We start from the raw sequence: 12,912 nt of genomic DNA on the forward strand, positions 1-12,912 counted from the left end.
AGCTGCTTTTGGGAATCTTGGCTGAGTGTCTCCCAAAACATTGAGACTAATCAAAAACTTTATGGCCATTGAAAACAGCTATCTTTTGGCCTATTGGTGTGCTTCTGTGACCTCTCTGATAGCACTTTATTTCCACAAAGCAGTTGTATAAAATTTCACCTTTTTTTGTCAGTGTTTTCCAATTCATTTGCTTAGACATTCTATGTATTACATGTATGTATTCCCCAGCGTATGCCAGAAAATGATGCAGCAGGTAGAAAACCTTATCTTTTCCTTCATTTACTTTCTCAAGACTTTGTTAAAAAAAAAAAAAACAAAACTAATTGATGATGGTTCCCTTTGCTTTTATCCATACTTGCATAGAGAGCAGGAGGATCCATCTGGCAGAGCTGGTGGGATTTATGTGTTGTTCCTTTGCTGTCAATGATCAGGTGAGCAGTGCTGAATAAGTCACTTTCAGTTTTGTCTAATGAGAAGTAGGCTGGTCAGGACAGGAATGATGTTTTACTGTGTACAGTGCTTAAGGCACAGAGTCATTGTCTCAATATCTGTAGGTGATCTTAATATGGTTCATAGTCACAGTTTGTAATGTTCCTTTCCATGACTGCAGCCTTTGGCTATGCTACTTTGTGTACTCACTCAGTACCCTGTAACCTGCCTGCTAAAAGCAGTCTTTTAGCAGTGTGTTCAAGACCTCAGACACTGATGTACAGTTTGTGTTTTGACCTTGTATGTGTAGCCCAGATGATGTGTATATGAAAGCTAACTGGTATCACCTGGTCAATATTTTACCAAATTCATTTCACATGTAAATCTGTACTTTGTATGTCCAGTTTGGCAAGTCTCAAACACTCAGTAAGTAAAAATAATGACATGAGCTTTAATGTCATAAAGAGGTTTTTTGCAGTTTGATTTTAAGCCTTTTGTCTTTTGTTTTTGAGCCTGTAATTGACACTGGATGGTAGAACCTAAAGAACTCACAACTGTTTTAGGGAGGCTGAGATTTCAATCTTTTGTCACATATCCTTCATGGAGCAAAAGTACAAAACTTTGATGAGACTTATACAGTAACTGTGAGAAATAGTCATGTACTGTATTCTGATTTTGAGAGAACTGTTTGGCTACTGCAATGCCAAGATAATTACAATGATACCTGCAAACAGTGTAAATGACATAGGAAGGCAGAGCTGTCCTGAGCAAAATAAAGTGGAAAGAGAAGATGTAGGTACCCAAGATGAGGTTTGTGATGGGGTGCCTAAGAGGCAACATAGATCCACCATCAAGCAACAGCTCTGTGGAAGAAAAAGTTCCTTGATTGGTTTAGTGGCAACCTAAAGCAAGTATGCAAATGAGAACACTTTAAAAAACAATTTAAAATTAATTTTTGAAAAACAAAAGGAAAATTTAATAAAACTTTGCCCCCCTTTTTTTAGGCAGACAGCAGAGTTCAGAATTTTCCAGTGAAAACAGAACAAGTTGAGATGTCCTATGAAGTTCTACTCTCTCTGGGGATTGTTTGCAGAGTATCATCAGCTCCTAAGTGCCAGCTCCTCTTAAGTCCTGTGGTGTGAGCTATTGATCTTTGCTGCCATTTTATTCCCTCTTTTATGCCTTTATATGAAATACTTCCTTTGACATGCAAACAGTTTGCAAACCCACTCTTTCCTAGCAGACAGGTAGAAATACTTTCTCTGCTTCTTCTCAGTGGGTGACCAGATAGGGACAATGGCACAGCAGCTTTGGAAAGGGGTTTGGAATATGTCCTGTCTCTCCTCTCTGGTATTGTGGCTTAGTTCCCAGAGCCCCGGGGATATAGCGTGTCATATTTCCTACTCCTTCTACATTCTTTAACCACCAGAAAACCTGCAGTTTAAGAAATCAAGAGCTTGCTTAAGATGTGAAAAAGGCATTTTCAGAACAAAAGGTGATGCCAGTTCCTTGCCTCCCACCAATGCTATGAGGAAGGAGCCAAGCTGCAGATTGTACTGAAAGTGAGAAGGGTAAACTCCCCCTTTCTCCTTTCCCATCCCAGCCCCAACCCAGCCCCCAATAAGGCTTCATCTCTCCGGGAATCGAGTCCCTCTGAGCGTGATGCTGAGCCAGAGGAGTGACAGGTGCCTCCTGATATGCCTAAATGAGAAGAACCAATCGGAGGAGCCTGCCCAGCTTTTGTTGTCATCTGGCTTTGCTCACGAAAGATGAGTTTGATTGACAGATGCATCAAGGTTCACAGTTTATTGGTTTTTGCAAAAGAGCCAGATCTGCCAATTTAGACAGGGGAGTGACACAAAACTTTCCATCTAAATGGACTAATTTTACCACAGGGAATTCCCAGGCAGAGCGCTCCAAGGCAGGCGCAGTCCTGTTTTATTTTTTAACAAGGACTGAATGACAAATATAAACGACAGTTCTAGGCTGACGGAACATCAGCATTTGACACTTCACAGGGGAGCGGTGAAATAAACAATAGGCAGAGAAATTGAATTAGAATCAGATGAGAGTCAGAGAGGGAGAGGAGGACCTTATTCTCTACCAAATAATTTTTAAAAGAGCAAACTGAATACTAAGTAGCTATAACATGCTCACATCTTGGTTGATTAGCAAATCTAACCTATTAGCATATTATACTTGCTTGGTGTTAATGGGTTGCTGGACAAAGGTGGATGAGGGTGTGTACAAGGTGTTTCTGTTCATGATGGTGCAAACCTCTTCTGCTAATCTTACCCTGTTACTAATAGACTCTATCAAGTTAGAGAGCAAAACGTATGACAAGTTGATTTAATTTCTCTCCTGTTCCCTCTGGCACATTGCCTGCAGAGTTCTGGAGAGTCTTCCTGTATTTATTACTAAGTTTTGGGTACCCAGTTTTGTAGCTTTGGCTCAATTCCTTTACTACTCTTTTTTTTTCCCTGGGACTTTTCAAGTTCAAACAGGCAATTGATGACATTTTAAGGAGAATGATTCTGTGCAGTGTGTCTGGCACTTTCTGTCGATGGACTGTATCTGCTTGAGAAAAAAGGTTGGCTCAGCTGGTACCATTAGCAAGCTATTATCCTATTTCTACTCAGTTTTGACAGGGGGATAGGATATATAAACTTTTCTAATGGATTAGACAGCTAACTGTTAGCTAGATGTTACTGGTTAAAATTTGGGTTCCTGGATTTTATGTCATGTTCTGAGATTTGAAGCATATCTAGAGAAATGATTTTCAATCTTTTTCAATTAGCAAACAGTAAGAACAAAAAGCAAGAAGTAGAAGAATAGCTGCCTGTACAGTCCATCTATGTCCATAAGCTCACCTTTCCCGGTTATATTAAAAGCATTTTCCTTAAAAATAAACTAGTGATTTTAAAAGCATACACAAAAAACTACCAGTCTTGATGTTAGAGAAAGCAGCATAAAAATAGGGGGCTTTGGATTGATTTGCTTGGTAATGATGATTTCACTTTCAAATGAGTCTGTGAAGTATATATGTGGAAATTGCCTGATTATCTAGGCAGTGTAACTAACCATTGCTGGTGTATTAAGGAGGTTCTAAATGCAGCTCTGTGGTTAAAACAGGATTCTCATGGATGCTGACATGGAAAAAAAAGCTAAAAAGCTTCTTTCTTCTGTGCAGAGAGGTTCTCTACCTGTGTGAAGTTTCACCCTGCTCAGTCCATTTGTGTTTTCTGTGTAAGTTTCATTTGTCTTCCTTTCATGGATGTTCAACAGGATGTGTTTGAAATTAGTCTCAGGTTAAAAGTCATTACAGAATTGTAGAATGTTTGGGGTTGGAAGGAACCTTAAATTTTGTCTCAGTCCAACTCCCCTGCAGTGGGAGAGGATGCCACCCTCTAGACCAGGTTGCTGAAGGCCCCATCCGGCCTGGCTTTGAACACTTCTGGGGATGGGGCATCCAAAACTTCTCTGGGCAACCTGTTCTAATGTATCACCACCCTCACAGTCAAGAATTACTCCCTAAAATCTAATCTAAATATATCTTCTTTGAGTTTGAAAAAAAAAAAAAAAAACACTAAAAAAAACCCAAACAGACCCTTCAAAACAGTCCTCTACAGCTTTTCTCCCAATGGTCAGAAGCCACAGAAAGTTGCAGTTTCAGAGGGGCAGCATTTGCTTACAAATGGCAGCAGAAAGTTAAGGTGCCTGTAGTAAAGCTGAATGTTTCCTCCTTCCTGAAACCTTCTGTTCCTTACTAAAGGGGACTGTGAAGAATAATGAAACCAGTAAGGATAGAGAAAGTCCTTTGAATGTGTGGGGGAAAGGAAGCAGTGTGGAGAAGCCAGTAGTACCTGAGCATGGAATGTGGGGTGCTGGATGCTCTCCCCAGTGTGTATAAGAAACACATGGGGGGTTATACCTGGGAGGGTAGGAGGCAGAGGAGGAGGAAGAGAGTTGACAGAGAATCTATGTATTCCTCATTGTGAGCAATATCAGGGGTCAACATGCCTGGGGAAGAGCTAGCAAGGCACGGAAAGGGATCTTGAAGGAAGGGCATGGCAGGAGACAGGGACTGCCAGAAGCAGCCAAGGTTGACAAGAGGGGTTCTCCTGCTACATGGATAAGAACCAGTGGAAAACAGTCCTTTCCAAGCTGCTACTACAGAATGAATTTCCAGGTAGAATTTTGAACCTGAAATTATCAAATAGACTTTGGATGGCATCTTCCACCAAAATGTCACAGAGGAGAAAACAGGAAAAAACCCAAGCATTTGATAAGCTTTGGTATCAGACCAGCCCTGTCAGCCTTGCCAGGAGTTGCTGGGCCATTTCCAGGTCTTGTGACATTTGAGCTGCTTCCAAAAGCACTGAGCCACAAGATCCCTATGATGCAATGAGATGCTTCCTTTTCACTGGAAGTAAATTTCTGACTCTTACAGAGGAAGAGGTGCCATTAATAATGTAGCTGTTGATGTCTTGAGAACACTGAAACTAGAAGTCAAATAAAAGTTCTTTTGTATTTATTTTATATACATGTATATAAATATACATATATACAAAATGGTGTTGTATACAAATTACATTATTTCTAATGCATGTTGTGATTTTTGCCTGTACTTGGATAATGATTTTTAAGTATGAGGTGCTGACATTACAAACATTCTTTACTTCACTGCAGACAGTGCCTGAATCATGTAAGTTAACTGTCCTGAGGATATTCCCAGCTTTTTTTCTAAAGCAGAGAAAAATTTATATACTGACTGTTTACAAGGCATATCTTCATTAACTGCAACTTTTTTAGTGAGTGGATCCTTCTCTTAATATTTTAAAGCATTTTTCTTTGGACACAGACATCATTGTATAGATTTACTAGATTATAGTTTTCAGGCTGATTTTTTCCTTGTTCCTTTCTATTGATAATTTGTTTGCTGTTCTTTCATTTTTGCCACTCCCCAGGTTCTTACAGTTTTTCATAATGATTGTGTGTCCAGTAAATTCACCTGCTACCTAAATGAATACCTTGAGATGCGTATTATATTTTCTTGGCTACTCGCATTAAAGAGTGTATTTAAAGAAGTTTGTCATCATCTCAGAATGTTCAAACTTTTCTTTATTTTTCCTGTCAGAGTAACCATAAAGAGGATTTCTTTACTTAAGTGTTGTATAAACCCTCACAATATAATTTTCCTCATTAGGAGACAGACTGTGGTGCTCTTTTTAGATTCATCACATAACATTTTCATACTGAGAGCTCCCATTGATTATGCAGGATTATTAAAGGAACATAATACTAGTTTGAATGGTGGAAATAGCTCTTTCATGCAAGTATTTATTTTTGCAAGATATATAAGTTCTTGAAAGTTGCAAAAGTTTTGCTGTAGTTTTTCTACTGTAGTTTTTCTACTGTAGTTTTTCTACTGTAGTTTTTCTACTGTAGTTTTTCTACTGTAGTTTTTCTACTGTAGTTTTTCTACTGTAGTTTTTCTACTGTAGTTTTTCTACTGTAGTTTTTCTACTGTAGTTTTTCTACTGTAGTTTTTCTACTGTAGTTTTTCTACAGTTTGCTGTAGTTTTTCTACTGCCAGTTATGGAGACTTAAACAGGAATGGCAGGGTGAAGTTCTCTGGGGCTGTATTTTGTGATACAAATGGGATAATCATGCTGGTTTCTAAATCATTCTTGTAAGATTAGTTTACCAGGATGAATTTTGAAAATCCATTTTGCATTTGTCTGACACCTCTATTTGGTGATTCTTAGCCTTTCACCTCTGACAGTGAATGTACATGAATAATTTCCTTTTATTCCAGTCAATTTAACATCCAGGATTCATCTACCAATTTGCTTTTTGATTCTTATCACTGAAACTTTAGTAGAGAAAGAGAATTCTGATGCATAAAAAGTGTCAGAATCCAGTTTTCTTTCCAAGTTTTTTTTTTTCCAGTTTTTTTCCAAGTGTCAGAATCTCCAAAAGTGGAGAATCCAGTTTTATTCCAATTTTGAGTGCAAGCCTATCCCTACCTCACATCCCAGGCCTGTCTCTCTCACAGGCAGCAAACCCTGGGAACTTGAGGCCTCCAACTTCAGGAGAGTTGCCAGGCAGTTTTGCTGCAGTATTGTGAAAACTGAATTGTTTTACAGTCTGTTTGGATTTAAATAAATTGACTTTCACTTACAGAAAATGTCCTGTTGGGGGATTTTCAGCCTATGCTATTAATACTGCAAGGGAAAAACAGAAAACAAACAAAAGGAAATGCTTTAACTCTCTGATGAGCAAAAGTATTTGATTTCATGACAACACTTATGCGTAGAATTTCCTTAAGATACACATGCACTGGCAGAAAATGGGGCCCACTGGCTTTCATGAGGAGTTGTGAAAATATTTTATAATGACTAAAAATTGTAGGAGCAAAATTGGTTTGGTCTAGCCTGACTTCTTGGTACATTTTTAGTCTGCCTCTATGACCTTAAACTGCATAAGACTTCCTGGAGAACCGATGCTTAACTGAGGAGAAATTGACTGAATACCTCAGTATTTGGTATGTTTATAGCATACCTAAATATAATGCCCAGCTGTTTGTTAGGTGGATGATGATTAGCTTGGAATATGGATTATTTATGACTTTACATTGGGTTTTGTTCCCCAGTTCACCTAGACAGAGTCTCCCAGCTGGGGCTATGAGGAAACAAGCTTAAAGGGGAAGGAGACTCTGGGCTTTACCCCACATCTTTCTGATGTTGTGGCTACCCAATAGCATTTTGATTTTTTGAACTACCTGGGGGTACCTGATGTGTTATGGATCATTGGGAATCAATTGAGTGAGATCAATAGACGAGGGAGTCCTGCTGGCAATGCATAGGAGCGTGTGGTGGCTGGTGGGGGCTCAGAGGCTGGATTGTGCTGTAAGGTGTTGCAAGCATGTGCAGTGCTGTCCATCACACAGCATGGCAGTTGTTAACAATCATAATGTTTACACGGTGCCCAAAGGGTGCCAGGTACAACAAATGTAACTTCCAAGAGACCTCAAGGGGAATCTATTGGAGAGTGGAGTGTTGGGGGAGTGGAGGAAGAGAGAGAAAGAAGGAGAGGGAAAGAGAAACAAGCCAGAAGCCACAAAAATGACATAGAAAAAAAAATTGCTTTTATTTCTCATGTGCACAAAAAGAGAAAAGAAAAGAGTCAAACAGAACTGAAGTGATGAGGAAAAGCCAAGAGGGGCTGCAGAAGCCTAGAATGGATGTGACCCTGCACCTGGCACTGGCCCCCTCCCTCCCCAGTCTCATGTCTATCTTAGCCTGGAGATCATCAGCAGAGCTGCTCTATGGTTACATTTGTTATCAGTTCTGTAATTGTTGGTTTGGTCCCTCCTTCCTGCTTTGCAAATTTGCCACCATCCTGGGCTCAGCCAAGGTGCACTCTGTGGTATTTGTGGGTCCCTCAGAAGCCCTCACTCTGTCAGTGCCAAAGGGAGCAGCTCAGCTATGATTCTTATTTATTTTTCCAGAGGAGTGCTTTTCCTTAGGGATAAAAGGCTAGAGTTTTTCCAACAGTTCAGCAAAACAAAAATTCCTTTAGGAAAATGTTAATATGCGTATATAATTTTATACTCAAGAGAAGAAAGAGGTGCAGGGCTTTTTGCTTTCCTTTTCTTGTTTAACATCCTCACATTTATGTTGTGATCAATTCCAAAGTCTTACTCTGAGTTTGATTCATTGCTACTGATGGGTCAGACAGCATGCAAACTTCTCCCTGTTTCCACTGCAGGGCTCATTGCCACCAACTCTCCCCAACAGATTTACAGGCCACAAGTGTCAGCTTTACTGCATCCACCTCATGCAATCCTCCCCACATCCCTTTGGGCCGAAAGGATGAGGGCTTCAGAGAGCAGGACTCAAAGGTACTGCCCAGTTTTGAATGCCATGGTCCCTGTTGTTTCCTGCCAAGCACAGAATTTGAGATTTCATGAGATCTTCCCCCATGATCAAGTGGAGACAGAGGAGACCCAGTCTCACAACATTTCTGCTCGGTCCATTAGATAAAGCAAATGTAGCAACAGAACTAAGAATGACCTGAGAAGAAAGACGTGAAGGGAGAGCTAAGGAAGAAGAATAAAGAAACAAAGAATGATCTGTGTGAAAAAGGAAAAAAGAGAAATGTCATAGAAACATTAATTATTATTCACAGTAATGCTTAAAATTTTGATGGAATTTTCTATCCAGAATCTCAAAGCACTGAGCTGGTGCTAATTAATTCAGCTGTGTAATCCCCCTGTGAACTAGAAACTGTTGTTATTCCCATTTTACAGTGTTGGAATTGAGGTGTGGGGGGAAATTGGACTTGACAAAGGTTTTCTAGAGCCACAAGGAGAACTAGGGTGTTTGAGGTCCCAGAAACCTGTTCTCATATCAGTAATGCTCTCCTCTCCCTGGATAGAAAAGTGCTTTGGGAATGAGAAATAACAGAGGGATAGAAATTGAATGGAAGGAGGGTATGAGAAAGAAATGTGAGAAAGGTAAGAGACAGCAGAATGGGGGAGAGGTTTGTGTTATAGACTTCAGTGGATTTTGCATAATGATTTCTTCCTCCAATCCTTGTTCTTTTTTTCCTGTAACAATTTTTAAAGGAAAATAAATAAAACCCCCCACCTATAGAAAAGCAGCTGTTGGCCTGTTGGGGAAAGGGTCCTTACAAGGTTTGGCTGTTCCCTCAAGTTCTGGATTTGTGCTGTGCTTTATTGAACACATTGGTTTGTTTTCAGTGAGCACAACGAGACTTGCACAGTACACACAGCGTGTTCCTTATCTACAGGATGAGACGAGGCTGTTATAATAACTACCATGATGAAGATGGAGATGAACTTATATACAAGAGGAATTGCCTTCACATTACACACATTATCTTCCTACAAAGCAGCAATTGTTTTTTTGCAAATAACATAATATTAAATAATTAGTAGAATTTTTGCGTTTCCTGCATAGTCCAGTCTAATGGAATCTAGATGAATATTGATGGTTTTCTTCTGCATAATATCACCACATAAATCCCCATGTCAGCTACTAGACTTGGGCTATAATACTGCTTTACAATGCATCCACCGACTGTAAATCAAAACAACCAACACAAGAAACTCTTTGGCAAATGTAATTCAGTACATTCGCATGAGGGTCTACAGATGGTGGTGGAAGAGGATTAGACTGCCCAGTCCTTTGCATAATTCTGCTTTCCTTTGAATTTTCTTGGTCAAACTACATGCTGTACTTACAAACTTTCCAGACCAATCCAATGCCTGGTGGAAATCCTCTTTTACCAGTGGAGTTAAACCAACAATAGATTTGGCCTTCCAAGGGTCAAATCAAGCCAGCCATGAGTGAGACAACTAAATGCTGCTTTCAGACTCTAGCTCATGTCCTCAAGTTTAGTGAAACGCCATTAGAAAAGATAGCATTTCAGAGCTTCTGGCTTCTCTCGACCTGGGCCCTGGGCTGCAGGTAGCCAAGTGTGAGGTGTGACAGTCTCCTTTTCTCTGGCTTCCTCAGGAGCTTCTCTTTGCTTGTCCTGGGATTTCTTGCCTCTGCACTGACTACCTGCTGAGTGAATCTGTGTGGTGCACAAGTAGAGCAGAGGTTGTACTGAGAGACTAAAAGAGAGATCATTCTAACAGGGATCAGCATCTATCTGGTGTCTGTGAAGGAAAACAGAAGGAGTGGTGAAAGCATTTGTTTAGAAATTGAACAGAATTTTCTTCTCTCATAGAGTAAGGTCAGACAACAGGCCAAATTCTGGTCGTGGTGACAGTGTAACCACTCCGCTATTTGCATCAGGTTACTCAGAAGTAAGATGTGCAGAATGACACTTTTAATAGATCAGAAGTAACCTCTTGGATTTTATTCTGTACAGGAACAGATTTTAGCTCTATATCTTCTATGTAAATGTCCCCCCAAACACCCTTATCATTTGGGCACCCCAATAAAGAAGACACAGACCTATAATCAGCTAAAGCCATGCAAAGGCTGAAAAAGTTAGGTGAAAGGGGCCTTTGGAATCAACACAGCTGTTTACTGATGGTGGATTTCATACATACGAGTTAAACTTGGAGACAGAATACCAAGTCCACTACCACATCTCCTCAGAGACTTGGAACTTTGGATTTTAAACATGATGTTGGCTGTAGAGATTGCTCCACTGTTCACTTTTATGCCCTTCGGGGGTTTTAGTCTCAATCCTGTCTTTGTCCATGGACAATAGCCCACGAGTTTTATCTGAAACCTCTCTAAAACAACAAGGATCTACTTTGGCAGACTTGGTGCCCTGGGGACAGGCTATAGCTGCCTTCATGTTTTCTTTGAGTAATTTTGAGGAAGTGTCAGTGCAAGGAACAGTTTATGAATTTGCTGACAATACAGGATAATAAGCATTTATATTGACATTTAGCCTTTTGCAGAACAGTGTTTGTTCGTCACTTGGGAACCAAAATGAGCAGAGAATCCCTTGAGAATCATCAGGTGAGCATTTGGGATAAGGGGTAAATATTAGGGTGTACAATACTGGATTGAAGATGAAAAGATGGGGCTGTATATTGGGTCTGGCTGGTAGGATGCAAGCATATGGATTTGAATGGGGGCCTAGGGGGCCTATAAATTAGTAGGTGTATGAGCAGATGGGTGGGGAATCATAGGGGGGTCCATATAGCCGGCTTATGAAATTAGGTGTTGGGCACAGATAATGAGGTGGTTGTCAGCAGCAGTGGAGATCTGGAGAATGGGTGTTGGGCATATCTAAAATTGCAAAAGTTGGGATGTGGGTGAATTTGAAGTCATCACAGGTACAGAGTTTAAGGTAAAAGGACTGAAGGCTAAGGACTAGGGAACCAAGCAATTATCCCAGCCAATCCTGAATTTGTCCATCTCAGTCTCAGCTGTCCAGAGGGCAATCAGATGGGCCCACATGAAGCCCCACACTTTCCACCACACAGCGCAGTAAGAGCACAGCTGGGCTTGTTTACTTTGTTTGCCAACCAGTGACATGGAAAACGTTTGTTGCCTCAGAGTGCTTTTTTTTTTTGTTGACTGATGTATTTGGTAACTTTGTCACACGTGACTTGTCCACACTGCTCCCCAGAGACAGGATTTGGGAAAGGAGGGGGAGGAAGAGGCGACCGGGTGGAGTTGGCATCCAATCCTCTCCAATACCATCATCCCATTGTAGTGCAAAACAGAAAAGAAACAAAAACCTAGAGTGAAAGAGGAGCATCAAACGTCAGAGGAACTCGTCTGCCATTCAGGTGGTGGGGAGAGATGGGACTTGGAGTTTTATTTTTGTAGGGTTTTTTAATTATTATTTTGGTTTTTTTGTTGGTTTTGTTTGCTTGGGTTTTTTAGAAAATTGGATTGGGGATTTTTTTGTTCCTTTTTACAGACCTTCATGACAAAGCATAAAAACACAGTTATATTTATATATCTATTTATATATTTCTTCATTTCGTTGGTTTGTTTGTAAATGTTGCTCCATCCTCCTGTCTGAGCTGATTGTGTGTCACAGAAATTGTGGGTGTATATGTGAGGTTCCTCCCAACTCTGGCCTGCAAAGTCACCACCCATGAGGTGCAGCCAACTCTGGGGGAATCCATGCTGGAAAGTGGGGATGAGGTGCACAGAGAACCCCTCATGGGGTGCAGATCTTTACACGGTCCTTTCTTCATTTGCCAGATGGGCCAGATGCTGCCATCTCTGCTCTAGCCAGACTGTTCCCTCTGTCCAGGAAAACAGGGTGAGCATCACAGGTTACACACACTCAAGAGTCCACCACAGAAAAGTATATCTTTGGGGAACAGTGTTTCACAAGCAGCATTCTCCCCTGCTTCCCTGGCCCTTACTGCTCCTAGAAAGGGGTCCTGTAAGGCAATGGTTGCCAGCTGCATTGCTTCCCAGTCCCACTGGAGTCCTGGAAGCCAAGGGGACTTTGCATGGCTGAGCTTTACCCAGGGGTGTTGGAGGGCTCCTGCAGGAGAAGCCACTTGGCCGCAGGCTGTTTCTGGCGAGGGGCAGAAGGCAGGGGGAACGCGAGGGTCTCAGTCTCATGTGGTGAGCGCTTGGTCCGGCGCCTTCGTGGCGAAGAGGAAGGAACTGGACTGTGGGGAGGAACGGAGGAGGTCTCTTCACCCTTCCCAGGGATGGAGGGAGGTGATCAGACAGGTACAATGTGGAGGCCTAAGCTGTCGCCCTGCAGTTTCATGTGGTTTCCATGGTAACTAGTGGCGGTCATAGGCAGCGGCAGCAGTGGGAGGTGCGGAGCCCCGGGATGTGGCACTATAATAATAAGGGGAACCTGAAAGTTAACACAGGAGAAGAATGGACTGGTTGAAAGGACAAACAGTAAACAAAAAAAAACCAAAACAAAAAACAGAAACAATCAAACTAAGAAAAGAAATAAAGGACAACTGAAAACAAAACGAAAGGTAGAAAGAAAGAAAGAAAA

General features: G+C 41.2%; 1 protein-coding gene and 1 long non-coding RNA gene across 18 annotated transcripts in view; one reads left to right on the forward strand and one right to left on the reverse strand.

Moving 5' to 3' along the window:
- The window catches only part of LOC137478006 (uncharacterized), a 181,433-nt gene that overhangs the window by 95,396 nt on the left and 73,125 nt on the right, over positions 1–12,912 (forward strand). The window contains exon 3 of one of the 8 annotated variants that reach the window (XR_011001337.1): positions 10,870–10,940. The exons of 4 other annotated variants lie outside the window; for them this stretch is intronic. This is a non-coding gene — a long non-coding RNA (uncharacterized lncRNA). Of the gene's footprint in view, positions 1–10,869; positions 12,031–12,912 lie in introns of those variants that run through there. 3 more of the 8 variants (XR_011001336.1, XR_011001334.1, XR_011001335.1) reach the window with 3 other exon arrangements.
- Positions 8,021–12,912, reverse strand: part of PAX2 (paired box 2) — a 99,745-nt gene continuing 94,853 nt past the window's right edge. For 5 of the 10 annotated variants that reach the window (XM_068197481.1, XM_068197484.1, XM_068197479.1 and 2 more), the window contains one exon: positions 8,021–12,743. In XM_068197481.1, coding sequence (XP_068053582.1) covers positions 12,622–12,743 — 122 coding nt within the window. In that variant the 3' untranslated portion in view covers positions 8,021–12,621. Of the gene's footprint in view, positions 12,763–12,912 lie in introns of all 10 variants that reach the window. The other 5 variants (XM_068197488.1, XM_068197482.1, XM_068197491.1 and 2 more) reach the window with 1 other exon arrangement.

This window comes from Anomalospiza imberbis, chromosome 8, assembly GCF_031753505.1.
Source record: "Anomalospiza imberbis isolate Cuckoo-Finch-1a 21T00152 chromosome 8, ASM3175350v1, whole genome shotgun sequence".
Taxonomy (NCBI): Eukaryota; Metazoa; Chordata; class Aves; order Passeriformes; family Viduidae; genus Anomalospiza; species Anomalospiza imberbis.